The sequence below is a fragment of the Lampetra fluviatilis genome, chromosome 58 (genome assembly GCF_964198595.1).
Source record: "Lampetra fluviatilis chromosome 58, kcLamFluv1.1, whole genome shotgun sequence".
NCBI classification, from domain to species: Eukaryota; Metazoa; Chordata; class Hyperoartia; order Petromyzontiformes; family Petromyzontidae; genus Lampetra; species Lampetra fluviatilis.
In genome coordinates this window covers 5,403,955-5,427,383 of record NC_136332.1, presented here as the reverse complement: position 1 = coordinate 5,427,383, position 23,429 = coordinate 5,403,955, and the positions used below count along the sequence as shown (strand labels likewise).

The following is a 23,429-nucleotide window of genomic DNA, read 5'->3' as shown; positions in this document are numbered from 1 at the left end:
TTTCTTAAGCCCCCCGCCCACCTCTTTCTTAACGCCCCTCTTTCTTAAGCCCCCCGCCCACCTCTTTCTTAACGCCCTCTACCTCTTTTTCTCGGCTTGTGACCAGTGACACTGACCCATGGCTCCGCGGCTCGGGGGGGAACGTTCGTGCGCGTGTCCGTGAACGATCGATCGTTGCGCGGTACGGTTTGCCGTTGAAGGGACGCCGAGAAGGCGGCGGTCACTAATTCGCGCCCTTTGACCCGCAGGTCCACGAGTCGTTCTACAAGTACATCAAACCCATGGCCTCGTCCAAGCTGTGACGAGGCTGCCCCGGGACCTGTTCGGGCTCGACGCCGCCGCCGCCGATGGACACGTGCCGTGCAGCGGCGCCGGAGGCTCCGTTGCCGCGCCGGCCGCGAAACCGCTCCCGAGCAAACGTCGACGCTCTGCGCCCGCTAGCAGCGACGATCGCGCTCGAACACGTCGCTTCACCGAGCTTGCCCCCTCCCGCCCCGGCCGCACCGGAAGACCGCGCGCAACACTGCGACGCTGGCAGACGACCACGACGCTCGCCGACGATTGTGACGCACGCAGCCCCCGCGGGTCCACGTAGCTCGCCGGGGCGTCTCGCCTACCTGGCCTACGGCGCGGCGATGGCACCCGCTACGACCCAACCGCGTAGCGCTGAGAACGGCAACGCACCACAGCTAACCACCGCAACTCCGCGCCACAACCACAGTGTCACCCAGCACCACTCTGAGCTACGACTGTGATGGTAACCCCCCGACCGCCACTACTGGACACCTGTGATAAAGGGCGTCATAGCTCGGCGTATATCGATAGATTTTCCGATTCCGACATTGACCTGCACCCACGACACTCGACCACAACCACCATCCCGTCCGCCACATCATTCAGGAGAGACGTCCACAACCACGAGCTTACACCATCGCAACAGCCCGTCCGTGTCGCCCCCCCCCCCCCCCCCCTTTGTAAAGGGCCGCGCAGGGAAAATCCTGCCCGCCCGCCCGCCCTCTAATCCTGCAAATCGAGCCGGTGATTTCTCTCGTTTTTTTTTTAAATCAAGGCGACACTTTAAAAGTTAGTTTTTAGATGACGGCACGCGGTCGGTTGTCTGGGCCTTGCCTCCTGCGTGGCACGGACCCACTCTGCCAACCACCCCCCCCCCACCACCACCCGCTGCTGCTATTTTTCTGAAATCATAATCTCCCGATCTCCCACCTATCTTCGATCTGCGGTGATGATTGCGCACCCCCTCCCCTCTTGTGATGATCCTCAGCCGGAGTGGTGAGCATACTTGCACGGCAGCAACTAAAGCGGTCGTGATGTAATTATTAACATTGCTTCTCCGACGAGTACTGTAGGGTACTAAAATCACGTTTGCAGAATAAATATACTTTAAATGGGTTGTGCTGCGGCTGCTGTTGTTGTTTTTTATCGGACATTCAAGTGGACATCCCCAGTGGATATTTTGTTCGCGTGGCTCTCCGTCGCAGAGCGGTGGTGCAAAGCCGGTTTAGCGCGCTGCGCTACGAACCCGGGGACCCGAGTTGGACTGTCGCTCACGGAACAACGTCGCTGGCGATTGCTTAAAAGCGACCCCGGGCCTCTCACGAGTCCGGCTCGACATTAAATGAGCACCCGGCGGGAGTGGTGTGAACATCGGCACCGGGGGGGTGCGGTGATAACCAACCCCACCGCATCGTTGTGCCGTGCCGGCCTTCATAGGTGCTCGCTCACAGCCAGAGGTCGCAACCGGGTACCCGATACCCGTACCCTACCCGATACCCGGCTACCCGGGTACGGGTACCCGTTTGCGACCCTGGTGCGGCCGGGTACGGGTAGGCCGTGAGTCACTGGTGAGTCACCGTTTGTCACTCATTTCCCAACGTCTTGTCTCTTCTCACGATTCAAGTTCCTAGAATCAACCCACCCGCGCCTGCAACATGGCTTCATCCCAGAGGTCGCAATCAGGTACCCGATACCCATACCCTACCGGTACTCGGCCGGGTACGGGTAGGGTACGGGTGCGGCCGGGTACGGGTAAGGAATCAAAACCCGTTTGTGACCTCTGCTGACAGCACTTGCCCCAACAGTCTGTTAAAGGCTATACGGGGAGGAGGCGGGGGGGGGGGGGGGGTCTTTGTGTGTGTGTGTGAAGATTGTACGTTCTCCTAATCCGCATAGGTTTCAACAACACCCTCCCGCGTGCAGATGGAACGGATGGAGATTAGTCCACATTTGCTGTTGCCGCCGCCTCGTGGCGAGCCAGGGTAAGGGGGGCTCCTCTTCACCACCCACGGGGAAGATGGAACGGATGGAGATTAGTCCACACTCTTTGCTACGTTGCCGTGGCGAGTCGGGGTGTATGGGGCTCCTCCTTGACGCCCACCCACGGGGAAGGGAGATGGAACAGATGGGGATTAGTCTGCACTCTTTGCTGTGCCGCCTTCTGGAGAACCGGGGTATTGCATCACTTTGACGCAGACACCCCTTGGGGGAGATGGAACGGATGGGGATTGGTCCACACTGCTGTACGGGGCCGTCCATAAATGACGTCACGCACCTGGGGGGGGGGGGGTCAGACATTTGTGACGATGTGTGACGAGGGGGGGGGGGGTGAGAAATGTGACGTCACGTCAAAATGCGCAACTTTAAATAAATATAGACAACACGTTCCACTTAGTTAAATAGACTTTTTAATAAATGTTTTCTCCTACAACATCAGAGTGCAGCGCCACATTAAATACGCACTACAATGACAATAGTTTAAAGCGATTTGAAGCATGTTTTTAGTTTTTGGGGGGGGGGGGGGCAGAGCTTTGTGACGTCATATTTGAGGGGGGGGGGTCTGACTGTGACGCCGTGTGACCAGGGGGGGGGGGTAAAAAATCGTCCAAAATCGCGTGACGTCATTTATGGACGGCCCCTTACCGCCTTCTGACGACCCACGGCACGAAGGGGGTTCCATGAGATCTGTGTGGTGGTCCACCAACCCTGGCTGCTGCTGCTGCTGCTGCCGCCTTCACGGGGTTGGATAATCATCGACAGCAGAGTAGCCACCACACGTGGTTTTGTGACTCTGTGATTGAGTTTTTGTCCTTGCACTTTGTGATATATGTAATACTGGACATCATCTTAGTGTGGGGGAAGGGGGGGTGAGGGAGGGGGTGGGAGAGGGAGGGGGGGGGTGAGAGAGGGAGGGGGGGTGAGAGAGGGAGGGGGGGTGAGAGAGGGAGGGGGGGTGAGAGAGGGAGGGGGGGTGAGAGAGGGAGGGGGGGTGAGAGAGGGAGGGGGGGGGGTGAGAGAGGGAGGGGGGTGAGAGAGGGAGGGGGGGGTGAGAGAGGGAGGGGGGGGGGGTGAGAGAGGGAGGGGGGGTGAGAGAGGGAGGGGGGGTGAGAGAGGGAGGGGGGGGTGAGAGGGAGGGGGGGTGAGAGAGGGTGGGGGGGTGAGAGAGGGAGGGGGGGGTGAGAGAGGGAGGGGGGGGGTGAGAGAGGGAGGGGGGGTGAGAGAGGGAGGGGGGGGTGAGAGAGGGAGGGGGGGGTGAGAGAGGGAGGGGGGGTGAGAGAGGGAGGGGGGGTGAGAGAGGGAGGGGGGGTGAGAGAGGGAGGGGGGGGGGGGTGAGAGAGGTAGGGGGGTGAGAGAGGGAGGGGGTGAGAGAGGGAGGGGGGATGAGAGAGGGAGGGGGGGGGTGAGAGAGGGAGGGGGGATGAGAGAGGGAGGAGGGGAGAGAGGGAGGGGGGATGAGAGAGGGAGGGGGGGGAGAGAGGGAGGGGGGATGAGAGAGGGAGGGGTGAGAGAGGGAGCGGGGATGAGAGAGGGAGGGGGGGAGAGAGGGAGGGGGGATGAGAGAGAGGGAGGGGGGGAGAGAGGGAGGGGGGATGAGAGAGGGAGGGGGGGATGAGAGAGGGAGGGGGGGTGAGAGAGGGAGGGGGGTGAGAGAGGGAGGGGGGGGGGGTGAGAGAGGGAGGGGGGGTGAGAGAGGGAGGGGGGGGGGTGAGAGAGGGAGGGGGGTGAGAGGGAGGGGGGGTGAGAGAGGGAGGGGGGGTGAGAGAGGGAGGGGGGGGGGTGAGAGAGGGAGGGGGGGGGGGTGAGAGAGGTAGGGGGTGAGAGAGGGAGGGGGTGAGAGAGGGAGGGGGGATGAGAGAGGGAGGGGGGTGAGAGAGGGAGGGGGGGATGAGAGAGGGAGGGGGGGGTGAGAGAGGGAGGGGGGGGTGAGAGAGGGAGGGGGGGTGAGAGAGGGAGGGGGGGTGAGAGAGGGAGGGGGGGTGAGAGAGGGAGGGGGGGGGGTGAGAGAGGTAGGGGGTGAGAGAGGGAGGGGGTGAGAGAGGGAGGGGGGATGAGAGAGGGAGGGGGGGGTGAGAGAGGGAGGGGGGATGAGAGAGGGAGGAGGGGAGAGAGGGAGGGGGGATGAGAGAGGGAGGGGGGGAGAGAGGGAGGGGGGATGAGAGAGGGAGGGGTGAGAGAGGGAGCGGGGATGAGAGAGGGAGGGGGGGAGAGAGGGAGGGGGGATGAGAGAGAGGGAGGGGGGGAGAGAGGGAGGGGGGATGAGAGAGGGAGGGGGGGATGAGAGAGGGAGGGGGGGTGAGAGAGGGAGGGGGGTGAGAGAGGGAGGGGGGGGTGAGAGAGGGAGGGGGGGTGAGAGAGGGAGGGGGGGGTGAGAGAGGGAGGGGGGTGAGAGGGAGGGGGGGTGAGAGAGGGAGGGGGGGTGAGAGAGGGAGGGGGGGGGGTGAGAGAGGGAGGGGGGGGGGTGAGAGAGGTAGGGGGTGAGAGAGGGAGGGGGTGAGAGAGGGAGGGGGGATGAGAGAGGGAGGGGGGTGAGAGAGGGAGGGGGGGATGAGAGAGGGAGGGGGGGAGAGAGGGAGGGGGATGAGAGAGGGAGGGGGGGAGAGAGGGAGGGGGGATGAGAGAGGGAGGGGGGGAGAGAGGGAGGGGGGATGAGAGAGGGAGGGGGGGTGAGAGAGGGAGGGAGGGTGAGAGACGGAGGGGGGTGAGAGAGGGAGGGGGGGTGAGAGAGGGGGGTGGGGTCAGAGAGGGAGGGGGGGTGAGAGATGGAGGGGGGGATGAGAGAGGGAGGGGGGGAGAGAGGGAGGGGGGATGAGAGAGAGGGAGGGGGGGAGAGAGGGAGGGGGGATGAGAGAGGGAGGGGGGGGGGTGAGAGAGGGAGGGGGGGTGAGAGAGGGAGGGGGTGGAGAAGGGAGGGGGGGGTGAGAAAGGGAGGGGGGGTGAGAGAGGGAGGGGGGGTGAGAGAGGTAGGGGGTGAGAGAGGGAGGGGGTGAGAGAGGGAGGGGGGATGAGAGAGGAAGGGGGGGTCAGAGAGGGAGGGGGGATGAGAGAGGGAGGGGGGGTGAGAGAGGTAGGGGGTGAGAGAGGGAGGGGGTGAGAGAGGGAGGGGGGGTGAGAGAGGGAGGGGGGGGATGAGAGAGGGAGGGGGGGAGAGAGAGAGGGGGGATGAGAGAGAGGGAGGGGGGGAGAGAGGGAGGGGGGATGAGAGAGGGAGGGGGGATGAGAGGGAGGGGGGATGAGAGAGGGAGGGGGGTGAGAAAGGGAGGGGGGTGAGAGAGGGAGGGGGGTGAGAGAGGTAGGGGGTGAGAGAGGGAGGGGGGGGTGAGAAAGGGAGGGGGGGTGAGAGAGGGAGGGGGGTGAGAGAGGTAGGGGGTGAGAGAGGGAGGGGGTGAGAGAGGGAGGGGGGATGAGAGAGGGAGGGGGGGTGAGAGAGGTAGGGGGTGAGAGAGGGAGGGGGTGAGAGAGGGAGGGGGGATGAGAGAGGGAGGGGGGGTGAGAGAGGGAGGGGGGGATGAGAGAGGGAGGGGGGGAGAGAGGGAGGGGGGATGAGAGAGGGAGGGGGGGTGAGAGAGGGAGGGGGGGATGAGAGAGGGAGGGGGGGAGAGAGGGAGGGGGGGGGATGAGAGAGGGAGGGGGGGGGGTGAGAGAGGGAGGGGGGGTGAGAGAGGGAGGGGGGGTGAGAGAGGGAGGGGGGGTGAGAGAGGGAGGGGGGGGTGAGAGAGGGAGGGGGTGAGAAAGGGAGGGGGGTGAGAAAGGGAGGGGGGGTGAGAGAGGGAGGGGGGGTGAGAGAGGGAGGGGGGTGAGAGAGGGGGGTGGGGTCAGAGAGGGAGGGGGGGTCAGAGAGGGAGGGGGGATCAGCGAGGGAGGGGGGATGAGAGAGGGAGGGGGGGATGAGAGAGGGGAGGGGGGGATGAGAGAGGGAGGGGGGGTCAGAGAGGGATGGGGGATGAGAGAGGGAGGGGGGGTGAGAGAGGCAGGGGGTGAGAGAGGGAGGGGGTGAGAGAGGGAGGGGGGATGAGAAAGGGAGGGGGGGTGAGAGAGGGAGGGGGGGATGAGAGAGGGAGGGGGGAGAGAGGGAGGGGGGATGAGAGAGAGGGAGGGGGGGAGAGAGGGAGGGGGGGTGAGAGAGGGAGGGGGAGTGAGAGAGGTAGGGGGTGAGAGAGGGAGGGGGTGAGAGAGGGAGGGGGGATGAGAGAGGGAGGGGGGGTGAGAGAGGGAGGGGGGGATGAGAGAGGGAGGGGGGGAGAGAGGGAGGGGGGATGAGAGAGAGGGAGGGGGGGAGAGAGGGAGGGGGGGTGAGAGGGGAGGGGGAGTGAGAGAGGTAGGGGGTGAGAGAGGGAGGGGGTGAGAGAGGGGAGGGGGGATGAGAGAGGGAGGGGGGGTGAGAGAGGGAGGGGGTGAGAGAGGGAGGGGGGGTGAGAGAGGGAGGGGGAGTGAGAGAGGTAGGGGGTGAGAGAGGGAGGGGGTGAGAGAGGGAGGGGGTGAGAGAGGTAGGGGGGGTGAGAGAGGGAGGGGGGGATGAGAGAGGGAGAGGGGATGAGAGAGAGGGAGGGGGGAGAGAGGGAGGGGGGTGAGAGAGGGAGGGGGGGATGAGAGAGGGAGGGGGGGTGAGATAGGGAGGGGGATGAGAGAGGGAGGGGGGGTGAGAGAGGGAGGGGGGGATGAGAGAGGGAGGGGGGGAGAGAGGGAGGGGGGATGAGAGAGGGAGGGGGGGTGAGAGAGGGAGGGGGGGATGAGAGAGGGAGGGGGGGAGAGAGGGAGGGGGGGGTGAGAGAGGAGGGGGGTGAGAGAGGGGGGTGGGGTCAGAGAGGGAGGGGGGGTCAGAGAGGGAGGGGGGATCAGAGAGGGAGGGGGGATGAGAGAGGGAGGGGGGGATGAGAGAGGGGAGGGGGGGATGAGAGAGGGAGGGGGGGTCAGAGAGGGATGGGGGATGAGAGAGGGAGGGGGGTGAGAGAGGCAGGGGGTGAGAGAGGGAGGGGGTGAGAGAGGGAGGGGGGATGAGAGAGGGAGGGGGGGTGAGAGAGGGAGGGGGGAGAGAGGGAGGGGGGATGAGAGAGAGGGAGGGGGGGAGAGAGGGAGAGGGGGTCAGAGAGGGATGGGGGATGAGAGAGGGAGGGGGGAGAGAGGGAGGGGGGATGAGAGAGGGGAGGGGGGGATGAGAGAGGGAGGGGGGGTCAGAGAGGGATGGGGGATGAGAGAGGGAGGGGGGGTGAGAGAGGCAGGGGGTGAGAGAGGGAGGGGGTGAGAGAGGGAGGGGGGATGAGAGAGGGAGGGGGGATGAGAGAGGGAGGGGGGAGAGAGGGAGGGGGGATGAGAGAGAGGGAGGGGGGGAGAGAGGGAGGGGGGGTGAGAGAGGGGGGGGGGAGTGAGAGAGGTAGGGGTGAGAGAGGGAGAGGGAGGGGGTGAGAGAGGGAGGGGGGATGAGAGAGGGAGGGGGGGTGAGAGAGGGAGGGGGGGATGAGAGAGGGAGGGGGGGAGAGAGGGAGGGGGGATGAGAGAGAGGGAGGAGGGGAGAGAGGGAGGGGGGGTGAGAGAGGGAGGGGGGGATGAGAGAGGGAGGGGGGGAGAGAGGGAGGGGGGATGAGAGAGGGAGGGGGGGTGAGAGAGGGAGGGGGGGATGAGAGAGGGATGGGGGGGAGAGGGAGGGGGGGTGAGAGAGGGAGGGGGGTGAGAGAGGGGGGTGGGGTCAGAGAGGGAGGGGGGGTCAGAGAGGGAGGGGGGATCAGAGAGGGAGGGGGGGATGAGAGAGGGAGGGGGGGATGAGAGAGGGGAGGGGGGGATGAGAGAGGGAGGGGGGGTCAGAGAGGGATGGGGGATGAGAGAGGGAGGGGGGGGTGAGAGAGGCAGGGGGTGAGAGAGGGAGGGGGTGAGAGAGGGAGGGGGGATGAGAGAGGGAGGGGGGGTGAGAGAGGGAGGGGGGGATGAGAGAGGGAGGGGGGGAGAGAGGGAGGGGGGATGAGAGAGGGAGGGGGGGTGAGAGAGGGAGGGGGGGATGAGAGAGGGAGGGGGGGGAGAGAGGGAGGGGGGGGGATGAGAGAGGGAGGGGGGGGGGTGAGAGAGGGAGGGGGGGTGAGAGAGGGAGGGGGGGTGAGAGAGGGAGGGGGGGTGAGAGAGGGAGGGGGGGGTGAGAGAGGGAGGGGGTGAGAAAGGGAGGGGGGTGAGAAAGGGAGGGGGGGTGAGAGAGGGAGGGGGGGTGAGAGAGGGAGGGGGGTGAGAGAGGGGGGTGGGGTCAGAGAGGGAGGGGGGGTCAGAGAGGGAGGGGGGATCAGCGAGGGAGGGGGGATGAGAGAGGGAGGGGGGGATGAGAGAGGGGAGGGGGGGATGAGAGAGGGAGGGGGGGTCAGAGAGGGATGGGGGATGAGAGAGGGAGGGGGGGTGAGAGAGGCAGGGGGTGAGAGAGGGAGGGGGTGAGAGAGGGAGGGGGGATGAGAAAGGGAGGGGGGGTGAGAGAGGGAGGGGGGGATGAGAGAGGGAGGGGGGAGAGAGGGAGGGGGGATGAGAGAGAGGGAGGGGGGGAGAGAGGGAGGGGGGGTGAGAGAGGGAGGGGGAGTGAGAGAGGTAGGGGGTGAGAGAGGGAGGGGGTGAGAGAGGGAGGGGGATGAGAGAGGGAGGGGGGGTGAGAGAGGGAGGGGGGGATGAGAGAGGGAGGGGGGGAGAGAGGGAGGGGGGATGAGAGAGAGGGAGGGGGGGAGAGAGGGAGGGGGGGTGAGAGAGGGAGGGGGAGTGAGAGAGGTAGGGGGTGAGAGAGGGAGGGGGTGAGAGAGGGAGGGGGGATGAGAGAGGGAGGGGGGGTGAGAGAGGGAGGGGGTGAGAGAGGGAGGGGGGGTGAGAGAGGAGGGGGAGTGAGAGAGGTAGGGGGTGAGAGAGGGAGGGGGTGAGAGAGGGAGGGGGTGAGAGAGGTAGGGGGGGTGAGAGAGGGAGGGGGGGATGAGAGAGGGAGAGGGGATGAGAGAGAGGGAGGGGGGAGAGAGGGAGGGGGGTGAGAGAGGGAGGGGGGGATGAGAGAGGGAGGGGGGGTGAGATAGGGAGGGGGATGAGAGAGGGAGGGGGGGTGAGAGAGGGAGGGGGGGATGAGAGAGGGAGGGGGGGGAGAGAGGGAGGGGGGATTGAGAGAGGGAGGGGGGGTGAGAGAGGGAGGGGGGGATGAGAGAGGGAGGGGGGGAGAGAGGGAGGGGGGGTGAGAGAGGGAGGGGGGTGAGAGAGGGGGGTGGGGTCAGAGAGGGAGGGGGGGTCAGAGAGGGAGGGGGATCAGAGAGGGAGGGGGGATGAGAGAGGGAGGGGGGGATGAGAGAGGGGAGGGGGGGATGAGAGAGGGAGGGGGGGTCAGAGAGGGATGGGGGATGAGAGAGGGAGGGGGGGTGAGAGAGGCAGGGGGTGAGAGAGGGAGGGGGTGAGAGAGGGAGGGGGGATGAGAGAGGGAGGGGGGGTGAGAGAGGGAGGGGGGAGAGAGGGAGGGGGGATGAGAGAGAGGGAGGGGGGGAGAGAGGGAGAGGGGGTCAGAGAGGGATGGGGGATGAGAGAGGGAGGGGGGAGAGAGGGAGGGGGGATGAGAGAGGGGAGGGGGGGATGAGAGAGGGAGGGGGGGTCAGAGAGGGATGGGGGATGAGAGAGGGAGGGGGGGTGAGAGAGGCAGGGGGTGAGAGAGGGAGGGGGTGAGAGAGGGAGGGGGGATGAGAGAGGGAGGGGGGGATGAGAGAGGGAGGGGGGAGAGAGGGAGGGGGGATGAGAGAGAGGGAGGGGGGGAGAGAGGGAGGGGGGGTGAGAGAGGGGGGGGGAGTGAGAGAGGTAGGGGGTGAGAGAGGGAGGGGGTGAGAGAGGGAGGGGGGATGAGAGAGGGAGGGGGGGTGAGAGAGGGAGGGGGGGATGAGAGAGGGAGGGGGGGAGAGAGGGAGGGGGGATGAGAGAGAGGGAGGAGGGGAGAGAGGGAGGGGGGGTGAGAGAGGGAGGGGGGGATGAGAGAGGGAGGGGGGGAGAGAGGGAGGGGGGATGAGAGAGGGAGGGGGGGTGAGAGAGGGAGGGGGGGATGAGAGAGGGATGGGGGAGAGAGGGAGGGGGGGTGAGAGAGGGAGGGGGGTGAGAGAGGGGGGTGGGGTCAGAGAGGGAGGGGGGGTCAGAGAGGGAGGGGGGATCAGAGAGGGAGGGGGGATGAGAGAGGGAGGGGGGGATGAGAGAGGGGAGGGGGGGATGAGAGAGGGAGGGGGGGTCAGAGAGGGATGGGGGATGAGAGGGAGGGGGGGGTGAGAGAGGCAGGGGGTGAGAGAGGGAGGGGGTGAGAGAGGGAGGGGGGATGAGAGAGGGAGGGGGGGTGAGAGAGGGAGGGGGGAGAGAGGGAGGGGGGATGAGAGAGAGGGAGGGGGGGAGAGAGGGAGGGGGGGTCAGAGAGGGATGGGGGGGAGAGAGGGAGGGGGGGTCAGAGAGGGATGGGGGGATGAGAGAGGAGGGGGAGAGAGGGAGGGGGGATGAGAGAGGGGAGGGGGGGATGAGAGAGGGAGGGGGGGTCAGAGAGGGATGGGGGATGAGAGAGGGAAGGGGTGGGTGAGAGAGGCAGGGGGTGAGAGAGGGAGGGGGTGAGAGAGGGGGGGGATGAGAGAGGGAGGGGGGATGAGAGAGGGAGGGGAGAGAGGAGGGGGATGAGAGAGAGGGAGGGGGGGAGAGAGGGAGGGGGGGGTGAGAGAGGGAGGGGGAGTGAGAGAGGTAGGGGGTGAGAGAGGGAGGGGGTGAGAGAGGGAGGGGGGTGTGAGAGAGGGAGGGGGGGTGAGAGAGGGAGGGGGGATGAGAGAGGGAGGGGGGGGAGAGAGGGAGGGGGGATGAGAGAGAGGGAGGGGGGAGAGAGGGAGGGGGGGTGAGAGAGGGAGGGGGAGTGAGAGAGGTAGGGGGTGAGAGAGGGAGGGGGTGAGAGAGGGAGGGGGGATGAGAGAGGGAGGGGGGTGAGAGAGGGAGGGGTGAGAGAGGGAGGGGGGGTGAGAGAGGGAGGGGGAGTGGAGAGAGGTAGGGGGTGAGAGAGGGAGGGGTGAGAGAGGGAGGGGGTGAGAGAGGTAGGGGGTGAAGAGGAGGGGGGGATGAGAGAGGGAGGGGGATGAGAGAGAGGGAGGGGGGAGAGAGGGAGGGGGTGAGAGAGGGAGGGGGGATGAGAGAGGGAGGGGGGGTGAGAGAGGGAGGGGATGAGAGAGGGAGGGGGGGTGAGAGAGGGAGGGGGGAGTGAGAGAGGGAGGGGGGGACGAGAGGGAGGGGGGGGAGAGGAGGGGGATGAGAGAGGGAGGGGGGGTGAGAGAGGGAGGGGTGAGAGAGGGAGGGGGGGGTGAGAGAGGGAGGGGGGTGAGAGAGGGAGGGGGGGTGAGAGAGGGAGGGGGGAGAGAGGAGGGGGGAAGAGGGAGGGGGATTAGAGAGGGAGGGGGGAGAGAGGGAGGGGGGATTAGAGAGGGAGGGGGGGAAAGAGGGAGGGGGGGAAAGAGGGAGGGGGGATGAGAGAGGGAGGGGGGATGAGAGAGGAGGGGGGATGAGAGAGGGAGGGGGGATGAGAGAGGAGGGGGGGGGGTCAGAGAGGGGGTGGGTCAGAGAGGGGAGGGGGAGTCAGAGGGGGAGGAGTTTTGCGAGGGGGGCGTGGTTAGTAGAGGTCACGGTTTCGCTGCCGGGTCACGCGGCCTTGCCAACAGGCTCCGCCGCTCTGCGCCGGCATCGTTTGTCGAGACGGCGGCATCCCTCCGGAGGTCCCCTCCTCCTCCTCCCGGACAGCTCACGCGTCTCTCTTCGCTCTCGCCGTCGTCCTTAAAACATTCCTCCTCCTCCTGAGACGGCGGCGGTAGTGAGGGCGGTCTCTGTCCGCGTCGCGAGCCCTCTCCGTCTGGATTCGTTCCCCACCGCCCTCCGCGTGTTGTCGCAGGGATTTTAGGCAAGCCGCAGGCTTCTCTCGGTTCAATTTCTACGAGTAGGCCCCATCCTCGGCTTCTTCCCTCGTCGGAGATTGTTGATTTGTTTTTTAACAAAAACTAATTTGACATCGACAAGTCGCCGCCCGGTCCACTCCGTCTCTCTCGGTGTGTCTCGCAGGTCAGGTGAGACTCGCTCCTCCTCCCTCCTCTCTCGTTCTGTGCCCTCTGCTCGCGTTATTACATCCACTCACCCGACGATGTAGTGGTGAGGGTGGTGGTGAGAGTGGTGGTGGTGAGGGTGGTGGTGGTGAGGGTGGTGATGGTGAGGGTGGTTGTGGTGGTGAGGATGGTGGTGAGAGTGGTGGTGAGAGTGGTGGTGAGAGTGAGGGTGAGAGTGAGGGTGGTGATGGTGAGAGTGGTTGGCGTGGTGGTGGTGAGAGTGGTTGGCGTGGTGAGGGTGGTGGTGGTGGTGAGGGGGGTGGTGGTGGTGGTGAGAGTGGTGGTGGTGAGGGTGGTGGTGGTGGTGAGGGTGGTGGTGGTGGTGAGGGTGGTGGTGGTGGTGAGGGGGGTGGTGGTGGTGGTGGTGAGGGTGGTGGTGGTGAGGGGGGTGGTGGTGGTGGTGAGAGTGGTGGTGGTGAGAGTGGTGGTGGTGAGAGTGGTGGTGGTGAGAGTGGTGGTGGTGAGAGTGGTGGTGGTGAGAGTGGTGGTGGTGAGAGTGGTGGTGGTGAGAGTGGTGGTGGTGAGAGTGGTGGTGGTGAGAGTGGTGGTTGTAGCGGTGGCGGTTGTAGCGGTGGCGTTGTTGACAAAGCGTTGCCGCTACGAACCCCGGAGACTCGAGTCCCGTTCGGGCGAGCGGAGTTTCTCCACCCAACCCCCCCCCCCCCCCCCCATGACCACCGTTTGGTGAAGTATGGTCAAACGGGCCCTGCCTTACCCCCCCTCCGCGCCCAACGTGGTAGGGAGGTCCTCATCCAGCAGTGGATTGACAAACTGGTGCCGGAGAGCCGGAGAGCGGCAATCCGCGCGTGCGGCTCTTGAGATATAATGTTGAGGGAGTCGCTTACCATTATTTTGGTTGCACGAGCCCTTTACCATGTGAGACCAGTTTACCATGGGAGTACAGTTTACCGTGGGAGTCCAGTTCACCATGGGAGTTCAGTTCGCCATGGGAGTTCAGTTCGCCGTGGGAGACCAGTTTACCATGGAAGTCCAGTTTACCATGGGAGTCGTTTACCATGTGAGTTCAGTTCACCGTGGGAGTCGTTTACCATGTGAGTCCAGTTTACAATGGAAGTCCAGTTCACCATAGGAGTACAGTTTTCCATGTGAATCCAGTTTTCCATGTGAGTTTAGTTTTCCAAGTTAAACCAGTTTACCATAGGAGTCCAGTTTTCCAAGTAAATCCAGTTTACCATGTGAGTTCCCGTTTTCCAAGTGAGTTTAGTTTTCCAAGTAAATCCAGTTTACCATGGGAGACCAGTTTTCCAAGCAAATCCAGTTTACCATGGGAGTCCAATTTACCATGGGAGTCCAATTTACCATGTGAGTTCAGTTTTCCAAGTGAGTTTAGTTTCCCAAGTAAATCCAGTTTACCATGGGAGACCAGTTTTCCAAGCAAATCCAGTTTACCATGGGAGTCCAGTTTACCAACTAAATCCAGTTTAGAACGGGGCAGGAGTCGGAAAACCTGCGGCACCGGAGCAAGCATGCGCCTCTGAAAGCAACTTCTTCTTCGTGATGTTATTGATGAAGGGAAGAAGACCACCACCGTCGTCTTTTGAAATATCGAGTTGTTATTCCGAATCCGAACAAATGTGTCTCCGTCGTGTGTTAGTCTGCTTTGCCGGCTCCCGATCTAAATGAAGGCCCCATTCGGTTTCCACGTCGTTCCGTGCCATTTTACCCTTGACCCTTGTTTTGACATTTTAAGGGCGGTATTTGTTATTGTTTTTGCGGATGATACCCGGCCGCTCCCCCGTGGCTAATTTAGATGTTTAAGGTCCAGTCCTAAATCGGCCTTTTCATCCATCGAGTTGTGGATACGGTGTGTAGCAGAGGTCGCAACCGGGTACCCGATACCTGACCCGATACCCGGCCGGGTACGGGTACCCGTTTGCGACCCTAGTGCGGCCGGGTACGGGTAGGCCGTGAGTCACTGGTGAGTCACCGTTTGTCACTCATTTCCCAACGTCTTGTCTCTTCTCACAATTCAAGTTCCTAGAATCAACCCACCCGCGCCTGCAACATGGCTTCATCCCAGAGGTCGCAATCGGGTACCCGATACCCGTACCCGTTTTCGACCCTGGTGCGGCCGGGTACGGGTAAGGAATCAAAACCCGTTTGCGACCTCTGGTCTGTAGGAGCCACTTTGTTTAGGAGGCAATCTGTCATCCTGTGGAATGACTCGGCCCCGTTAGAAAAGGTGGAATTGTCACGGGTTGTGAATAGGAGGCGGACGTGGAAACTCTCCATTTCAAACCACTGTTGCGCGTTGCCTTGTGCAGTGTGTTCACGCGTGCGTTTAATATGACCAAACAAACCGGAATCCGGTCACATCAGACGCTCCAGCCGGATTTGACAGTTAACCATCACCATACCATGCGTCCCAGGCTATAGGTTTCCATCGGGGCTCTGCTACGTTACGATCCGCAGAGGACGCGGCAACAAAAGCTGTCGCAATTTGTTCCTCGGCTTCCCCAAACCGCACTGACCAGCGTGGTGAAGCATGGGGGTAGAAATACCCACACGGTCTGTGTTGATGCCGTCATCCGGGGCTGTACATGTGTGAGATGTTAACTACCTCACCTGGTATACAGGAGGTCGTGGGTTCGATCCTGACCCTGACACCTGGTGTATATTTGGAGTCTGTGTGTCTCTCATCATCATCACAGTGGCTAGGAGATGTTAACTACTTCGCCTGGTGTGCAGGAGGTCGTGGTTTCGAATCCCGACCCTGACGCCTGCTGCTGTGTATTTGGAGTTTGCGTGTCTCTCTTTCATCATCATCACGGTGGCTAGGAGATGTTAACTACCTTGCCTGGTATGCAGGAGGTCGTGGTTTCGAATCCCGACCCTGACGCCTGCTGTGTATTTGGAGTTTGCATGTGCTCTCTCTTTCTCATTGTGGTTGCGTGGATTTCTCTCCGGTTTTTCCATCTCATCTCCACAAGATATGCAACTTACGTTGGGTTACCATTTGTGGCCAGGTCGCTTCTGAAAAAGAGCTAGACAGCTCAGTGGGCTTTACCTGGTAAAAAAAAATAGGTTAATCGTTTTGAATAGAATGGAAACGATTGCTGTGTTTTATGATTCATGAGTGAGCCCGCACTGACCAGCAAAGGTGAAGAAACCCCCGTGACCGACTGTGTTGGGAGGCTGTAAATTCGTCAGCGGCATGACGATGCTTTGGATTCATCTTCTTGGTTCTTTCGGTAAAGTCACGTAAAAGGGAAATAATAAAAAGAAAACATAATAAAATAATTCTAGTGAGAATTATTTTATTATGTTTTTTTTTATTCTAGTGAGAATTATTTTATTATGTTTTATTTTTAATACCGAAAATAAAAATAGTTATAAAAGAATACAAATATAAAACAAAATCCACAGCAAGAAAATGTTCTTGCTGTGGATTTCACACCTGATGATGATTGCTTGTGTTGCAGTCGAAACGTCGTGAGAATTTTTATTGTTTTATACTTTTATCATTTTATAATTTCCCTTCTACGTGACTTTACCGAAAGAACCAAGAAGATGAATCCCTGCAGTCACGAAAGCTTTCCATCGAAAAATGCTTTGGATTATTTTCTTTATTATTGTCGCGTGATTGATGGCACCCATTGTGGATTCTGTTAGACTTGTAGTGATTCAATCACAAGAGTCATCGAGCCTGGGTCTGCACTGCCCATGTGTGCGTCTGTCTGTGAGCCCTGACCCCTGTGTGTAGCTGCAATCAATGAGTTTGGTTTGTGCTGCTCACTGTGTGTGACACCAGCCCAGTCTTAATTAAGTCACCGGTCATTTCACTCGATCATTTTCTGACGAGGTAATTTTGTCCCCTTCACAGTCGGTCGTGCTGTGATCTTCCGGCGGGGGTTGTCGCAGCCGTCGCTGCGCTGAACGACTCCCGTCCGCTCGGTCATCGTTGCCTCGGATCAAACAAACAAAAAACCTATTCTTAGGTTTTTTCGGTAAAGTCACGTAGGTAAAAAATTCAAATTAATTTAAGTAAAATAAAAATAAATAAAAAATCACGACGTTATCGTGCTGTGACTGTTCCACCTGAAGACGGAAGCTTGTGTTGCCTCCGAAACGTCGTGATTTTTTATTTTATTTAAATTTTATTAATTAAATTTTTTTACCTACGTGACTTTACCGAAAAACCGAAGAATATGAATCCTTGCAGTCACGAAAGCTTCAAATCTAGAAAAAAAAAACCTCTGTTGACGAAAGTTTTCATCAATAATTCGCGAACGAAATGAAACGCAACCCCCTGACCCCTCCGTCTCGTCGCCACCACCTCCTCCTCCGCGTGCAGGCACCGCGCCCGCCGCTCCCTCGCGTGCCGATGGCGGCGCTCTGCGCGGAGGCGGTGCTGGACCCGCGCGAGGACTTCCCGGCATGGCTGGGCGCGCACGGCGTGAGCGCCCGCGTGCTGGAGGCGGTTGAGGCCGAGCTCGGCATCGGCGACTACGAGGCGCTGCTGGCGTGCGCCGCCCAGGCGCCCGTGCGCGCCGAGCTCCTCGCCGCCGCCAAGGAGCGCCTGCCCTTCGCCTTCTACGCCGCCCTGCGGCGCGTGGCCGAGCAGGTGGGGCGCGGTTGCGGCGGCGGCGGCGGCGGCGGGCACCACGACGGCTCGTCGGACGGATACGCGACCGCCGACGGCTCCTTCTACCAGTCGCTGTTCAGCAGCCTGCTGGGCGCCATCGTGGTGATGCTCAACAACCTGAGCTGCGAGCTGCTTCGATCGGCCGAGCGGTTCACGTCGCTCGAGCGGCTGGTTAGTAGCGGTGGCGGTGGTGCCGGTGCCGGCGGCGACGTGGACGACATGGGAGAGGAAGCCGACCTCACGCCGTGCAGCACGGACGGTGAGACCGCTCGTTTTCCCGCTTTCAATGTGGGGTCATGGTTAAATGTTCACGGTTCTTTCGGTAAAGTCACGTAGAAGGGAAATAATAAAATAATTAAAATAAAACAATACAAATATATATTATTTTATTATGTTTTATTTTTATTATTTCCCTTCTACGTGGCTTTACCGAAAGAACCAAGAAGATGAATCCCTGCAGTCACGAAAGCTTTAAATCGAAACTTAATCAATTATGTAATATTTTTATTATTTTATTACTTCCCTTCTACGTGGCTTTACCGAAAGAACCAAGAAGATGAATCCCTGCAGTCACGAAAGAAGCTTTAAATCGAAATGTATATATGCGTTGGGATGTTTTTGGCCAATTTAATGAGCTTAACACGTGGGAGTAAAGGGGAGCAGCCGGAGTAAACCCACGCATGCGAGAGGGGGGGGGCGACACTCTTATTTTACCCCGTGCAGATGGAACGGGTGGGTGGAGTCCACATTCGTTGTTGCCATCTTGTGGCGGGCCAGGGTACACGGAACTTTGCGACACACCCACGGTGGGGGGGGCGGGGAAGGGAAGTTTCGCAACGTTTGGTCGTGACGCGGCTCCCCCTCTCCGCTGTGCGCAGAGACGGAGGAGTCGATGGACGAGCACAAGTACGAGGGCGAGGACGACGGCGAGGACGAAGGCCTCGGGGTCGCGCCGCCCCCCGCAGAGCCCCCCGGCAGGATGGCCGAGGAACCGTACCCAGGTGGGGGGAGTGGTGGTGGGGGGAGTGGTGGTGGGGGGAGTGGAGGGGGGAGAGGAGGGGGGAGAGGAGGGGCGAGTGGGAGGGGCGAGTGGGAGGGGCGAGTGGGAGGGGCGAGTGGGAGGGGCGAGTGGGAGGGGCGAGTGGGAGGGGCGAGTGGTGGGGGGAGTGGTGGGGCGAGTGGTGGGGCGAGTGGGAGGGGCGAGTGGGAGGGGCGAGTGGGAGGGGGGGAGGGGTGGGGGGAGGGGTGGGGGGAGGGGTGGGGGGAGGGGTGGGGGGAGGGGTGGGGGGGAGGGGTGGGGGGAGGGGTGGGGGGAGGGGTGGGGGGAGGGGTGGGGGGAGGGGTGGGGGGAGGGGTGGGGGGAGAGGTGGTGGGGAGAGGTGGTGGGGAGAGTGGGAGGTGGGAGGGGGGAGGGGGGGAGGCGGAGGGGGGAGGCGGAGGGCTGGTGGTGGCGGCTTCTACAACGTCGGTAGATATCGATCGTGACGACGGGAGAAAAAAAATATTCTCTCATTTTTACTTTAGTCGACGATGGTCAGGAGCGGACAGGGAAAAAAAATCGTCACAATGGTGACGACGACGGCTCAGAGTAGTCCTAGCCACCGTGATGATGATGATGAGAGAGAGACACGCAAACTACAAATATACAGCAGCAGGCATCAGGGTCGGGATCGAACCCACGACCTCCTGTACACCAGGCGAGGTAGTTAACATCTCCTAGCCACCGTGATGATGAGGGAGAGAGAGAGAGACACGCAAACTCCAAATATACAGCAGCAGGCGTCAGGGTCGGGATCGAACCCGCGACCTCCTGTACACCAGGCGTCATCTCCGTCGTACGCGGACTGAAATCATTTGGTCATCAGACACCGCAGTGCACTAAGGTGCACCAAACATGTAATGATCTTCGCGTGTATAGATTTACTGAGTGCACTGATTGGTGGTCGACTTGATATCCGTGGGTCGGGGGAGGGGGGCGGTGGTGGTAATTGCGTGCTCATCAACGCAAACCGAGAGTTGACTAAACGTTTGACTGCTTTTGTCCACTCGTCGAAGACCACACGGCTCAAATACAAATGCCGACTAAATTCGTACCCGCCGCAACACTCGGCACTGCGGCACGGCGATTGTAGTATTCATCGCTGGCCTTGTACTACCCCAATTATCGCGGTGTAATTGATTACCGATTACACCATTGGAACCTCATTCGCCAGTAAAAAATATGATAATTGGTTTTTTACCCTTCTATCTGGCAACAAAACTGACACCTTTTTTTACAAGGAGTCATGTTTGCATAGACCACAATACCTGCAGTCGGAATGCAAACAAAAAACACAACTCTGATAATGTATGCACTGTCCTTGAAATTGATTGGTCCACACCCGAGACAGCTTTCCTTAGAGCCTAGTCTCGCATGGTGTTGGACCAGATGTTTGCATTATGGCTGTAGGTATTGTGGTCTATGCAAACATGACTCCTTGTAAAAAAAGGGTGTCAGTTTTGTTGCCAGATAGAAAGGTAAAAAACCAATAATCATGATTACCGATTGTCTGTTAAGTTGACACGAAGAATCGGATGACGAGTTGTAAAAACAACGCAGTCCAGCCCCTGTCCCTGCACGCGCCGCTGGGCGAGAGGCGATGGACCCTGGGGGGGCTTGGGGCGACATAATCGGCGTCGCCAGACACGTCGCGGCCGCACCTCGATTGGTACCCGGCCTTCGGGAGAGGCACTTATCGATTGTGGGGCGCGATCATTTATTTTAGACGACATTACGGTGAATCTCAATTTTGGAGCTTTCGTGACTGCAGGAATTATTCTTTGGTTCTTTCGGTAAAGTGACGTGTAAAGATAAAATAATAAATTAAGTAATAGCATACTACGACGTTTCGATTGCAACACAAGCAATCGTCATCAGGTATTAAAGAAATAGCAACAAAAATCTAACCAGAAAACTAGAGACAGACACGCAAGCAGACAGACATCACACAGACACACAGGTTATTTAATTTTAGTGTGTCTCCTAATGTTCAAGCTTGCGTACCGTACCACGTCGTCGTCCACTCATTGACATGCTAATTTTTTCTCTGCCCCCTCCCTCTCTCCGCTCCCGCCCCCCTCTCTATATTTAAGGCCTCGTCACAGAAACGACCTCTCTCTTTCTGCCGATACGTGTTCTCTCTCTGTGTGTCCTTGTGATGTCTGTCTGCGTGTGTCTGTCTATAGATTTCTGGTTAGATTTGTGTTGCTATTTCTTTTATACCTGATGACGATTGCTTGTGTTGCAATCGAAACGTCGTAGTATGCTATTATTTAATTTATTAGTTTATCTTTATACGTCACTTTACCGAAAGAACCAAAGAATGACATTGCGGTGCGTCGTCACGCGCCGCTCGCCGGCGCAGAGACGCGCAGACCGCCAGGGCCGCGCTCTCAAGCGGGAGTTGACTAACGCCGGCACCGCCGTCTCTCTGCGGTTACAGACGAGGCCGAGGGATACGCGGAGGGCTACTCGGAGGGGTACGGCGACGCGTACGGACACTCGCCGAAAGCGCACGCCGAGCACGGAGCGCCCACCCGGCACTTTCCGCGCGTCAAGCACGAGCCGCAGGAAGGTGAGAGAGCGGCAGTCGCAGCCGCAGTCGCAGTCGTCTTCATCGGCCGTGATCTGTCCGCTGATGGATGAAAGTTGCTCCTCGCCTCCAGGCCAATTCGTCCGGATTTTTTTTCCATCTCCTTGGTCTGTTTTTGGTGAGTCTTGGCCACACCGGCAGAGTTCGCAACCGGGTACCCGATACCCGTACCCTACCCGATACCCGGCTACCCGTATTACCCGGCCGGGTACGGGTACCCGATTGCGACCCTGGTGCGGCCGGGTACGGGTAGGCCGTGAGTCACTGGTGAGTCACCGTTTGTCACTCATTTCCCAACGTCTTGTCTCTTCTCACAATTCAAGTTCCTAGCATCAACCCACCCGCGCCTGCAAGATGGCTTCATCCCAGAGGTCGCAATCGGGTACCCGATACCCGTACCCTACCCGTACCCGGCCGGGTACGGATAACCGGGTATCGGGTAGGGTAGCCAGCGCAATAACTCCGGCGTTGCCCGCGCCCCTCCCCCAAACCACAACCCGCAGGGTTCAGCGAGGAGGAGGACGGCGCCTGCCCCGTGCCGGAGCCGAGCCTGCGCTGGCAGCGACGCGCCGGTGCGAGGGGCGCGGCGGGCGGACACGGCGCGCCGCGCGCCGTCGTCAAGAAGCGGACCAGGAGCCCCGAGGGCGACGGGGCCGCGGCTCCGCTGCTGCCGCCACTGCCGCTCCACGGACACCACCACCACCACCAGCAGCAGCAGCAGCAGCACTTCACCGCGTACGGCGCGGGCAGCGGCCACGGGGAGGCGCCGCTCAACGGGCAGCGCGACGGCTTCGCCAAGGCGGAGGGGCACGGCGAGGAGGAGCAGGAGCAGGGAGACTGCGCCGGTAACGCGCGCGGAGAAGCGTTGCACCCCAGTGGCCTTGACCGCCACGGCAACTTGGGACGATCGCCGCCAGCGCGACTCGCCACGACCGTCGTGACCACCAGCGCGACTCACCACAACCATCTTAACCACCACACCGTCATAACCGTCATAACCACCACCGCAACTACCACAACCGTTGTAACCACCACAACCGTCGTGACCACCACCGCAACTACGACAACCATCTTAACCACCAAAACCGTCTTAACCACCAGCGCGACCACCACAACCGTTGTGACCACCACCGCAACCACCACGACCGTCGTGACCACCACCGCAACCACCACAACCATCGTGACCACCACCGCAACCACCACAACCGTCGTGACCACCACCGCAACCACCACAACCATCGGGACCACCACCGCAACCACCACAACCATCGTGACCATCACCGCAACCACCACGACCGTCGTGACCACCACCGCAACTACCACAACCGTCGTAATCACCACGCGGGTTTAAATTGTTCGCTCGGTCACGTGTTGATGTCGTGGGGTATGTTGATGTCATTTATGTGCACCGCATACTGCTAAGTGGGGGGGGGGAGAGACAATGGCCACGTTGTGATGTTCACGGCTTCACTGTTCCCCACGTCGCGTGCCTTCCCTTGCCCCAGGCGAGGCTTCCAGCCACTGTCCCCGCGACGTCAACGTCAACCACTCGGACCACCAGCAGCAGCAGCAGCTGCAGCAGCACCTCTTCCCCGGCGTGCGCTTCCCGCACAAGCTGCTCAACCACCACTACGCGTGCCTCGACGGCGCCGACCCCTCCGCCTCTCTGCAGCACCGCTCCCTCCCGTGCGGCGACGGCGCGCGGGCGACGACGGGCCACCGGCGGCGACGTCGTCTTCGCCGTCCGCGGCTCCCGCCGACCTCGACGGGAGCGGCGGCGGGCTGCTGTGGCCGGCGCTAGACGACTACGGGAAGGTGTACCAGTGCGACGACTGCGGCAAGGGCTTCCTCAACCGCAGCTACCTGTACGTGCACCGGCGCAAGCACACGGGCGAGCGCCCCTACGCCTGCGACGTGTGCGGGCGCCGATTCTCGGTCACGTACAACCTGGCGCGGCACAAGAAGACGCACACGGGCGAGAAGCCGTTCGTGTGCCGGGAGTGCGGCCTGGCGTTCCGCCTCAAGCACCACCTGCTGCGGCACGAGAAAAAGCACTCGCTGGCGCTGGACGGGGAGGCGATGGGGCCCGACGGGATGGCGATGGGAGCCGACGGGATGGCGATGGGAGCCGACGGGATGGCGATGGGAGCCGACGGGATGGCGATGGGAGCCGACGGGGCGGCGATGGACGGGGCGGAGATGGGCCCCGACGGGGCGGCGCTGGGCGGGGCGGCGCTGGGCGGGGCGGCGCTGGGCGGGGCGGCGATGGGCCCCGACGGAGTGGCGCTGGGCGGGGGGGCGATGGACGGGGGGGCGGCGACGGCGGGAGAGGCCGGCGAGGGAACGGCGGAGGCCACGCAGGCGATGATGTACAACGTGCCTCACCTCCACCCCACTGGCTGATGGTAGCGCCCCATGCCGCCACCGCCTAGGAGGTGGCCTGCGATTGGGGGGTGGGGTTGGGGTGGGTGGTTGTGACCAAGACCAGGGTTGGTGGTAGCATACGGTGGTTGGTATTGGGGGTATCACACGGTGGTGGTGGTGGTATTGGCGATGCGAGACGCAGCCATGCAGAATGTCTACGCGTGTGTGTGCGTGTGTGTGTGCGTGTGTGCGCACGCCTGGGGAGCGGTGGTGTAGCGGTTAGCGCGCTGCGCTAGGAGCCCGGCGACCCGGGTTCGATTCTTGCTCACGATCAACACCAGTGATGATTACCTGAACTGGTTCTGGGTCTCCACTAGGTCGACTCAGCCTCAAATGAGTACCTGGTGTGTGAACATCACCCACTGGGGAGACAAAGGCGGCCGGGCGTGG

The 23,429-nt window shown here is 61.4% G+C and overlaps 2 protein-coding genes across 4 annotated transcripts in view; both read left to right on the top strand.

Moving 5' to 3' along the window:
- ACOX1 (acyl-CoA oxidase 1) overlaps window positions 1-1,404 on the top strand; it is a 46,450-nt gene extending 45,046 nt beyond the window's left edge. For both annotated transcript variants that reach the window (XM_078880543.1, XM_078880542.1), the window contains exon 14: window positions 249-1,404. In XM_078880543.1, coding sequence (XP_078736669.1) covers window positions 249-302 — 54 coding nt within the window. In that variant the 3' untranslated portion in view covers window positions 303-1,404. The remainder of the gene's footprint in view (window positions 1-248) is intronic.
- Window positions 1,405-11,900: 10,496 nt separating this feature from the next.
- On the top strand, window positions 11,901-22,535 carry LOC144950432 (uncharacterized). 2 transcript variants are annotated; one of them, XM_078880539.1, is made up of 6 exons: window positions 11,901-12,336; window positions 16,693-17,242; window positions 17,862-17,984; window positions 20,466-20,597; window positions 21,119-21,460; window positions 22,121-22,535. In XM_078880539.1, exons 2-6 carry the CDS (start codon window positions 16,723-16,725, stop codon window positions 22,414-22,416), a joined length of 1,413 nt encoding a protein of 470 aa, XP_078736665.1. In that variant the 5' UTR covers window positions 11,901-12,336; window positions 16,693-16,722; the 3' UTR covers window positions 22,417-22,535. The 2 variants fall into 2 exon arrangements, with proteins under 2 accessions (XP_078736665.1, XP_078736664.1); XM_078880538.1 differs by having other exon boundaries at window positions 11,902-12,341.
- The last annotated feature ends 894 nt before the right edge of the window (window positions 22,536-23,429 follow it).

Excerpts from the sequence above, each read along its gene's own strand:
- LOC144950432 (XM_078880539.1), top strand. The coding sequence starts at position 16,723 with ATGGCGGCGCTCTGCGCGGAGGCGGTGCTGGACCCGCGCGAGGACTTC. Across the intron at positions 17,985-20,465 it reads GGCCGAGGAACCGTACCCAG|ACGAGGCCGAGGGATACGCG; the intron begins GTGGGGGGAGTG and ends CTGCGGTTACAG. Across the intron at positions 21,461-22,120 it reads GGAGCAGGGAGACTGCGCCG|GCGAGGCTTCCAGCCACTGT; the intron begins GTAACGCGCGCG and ends CCCTTGCCCCAG.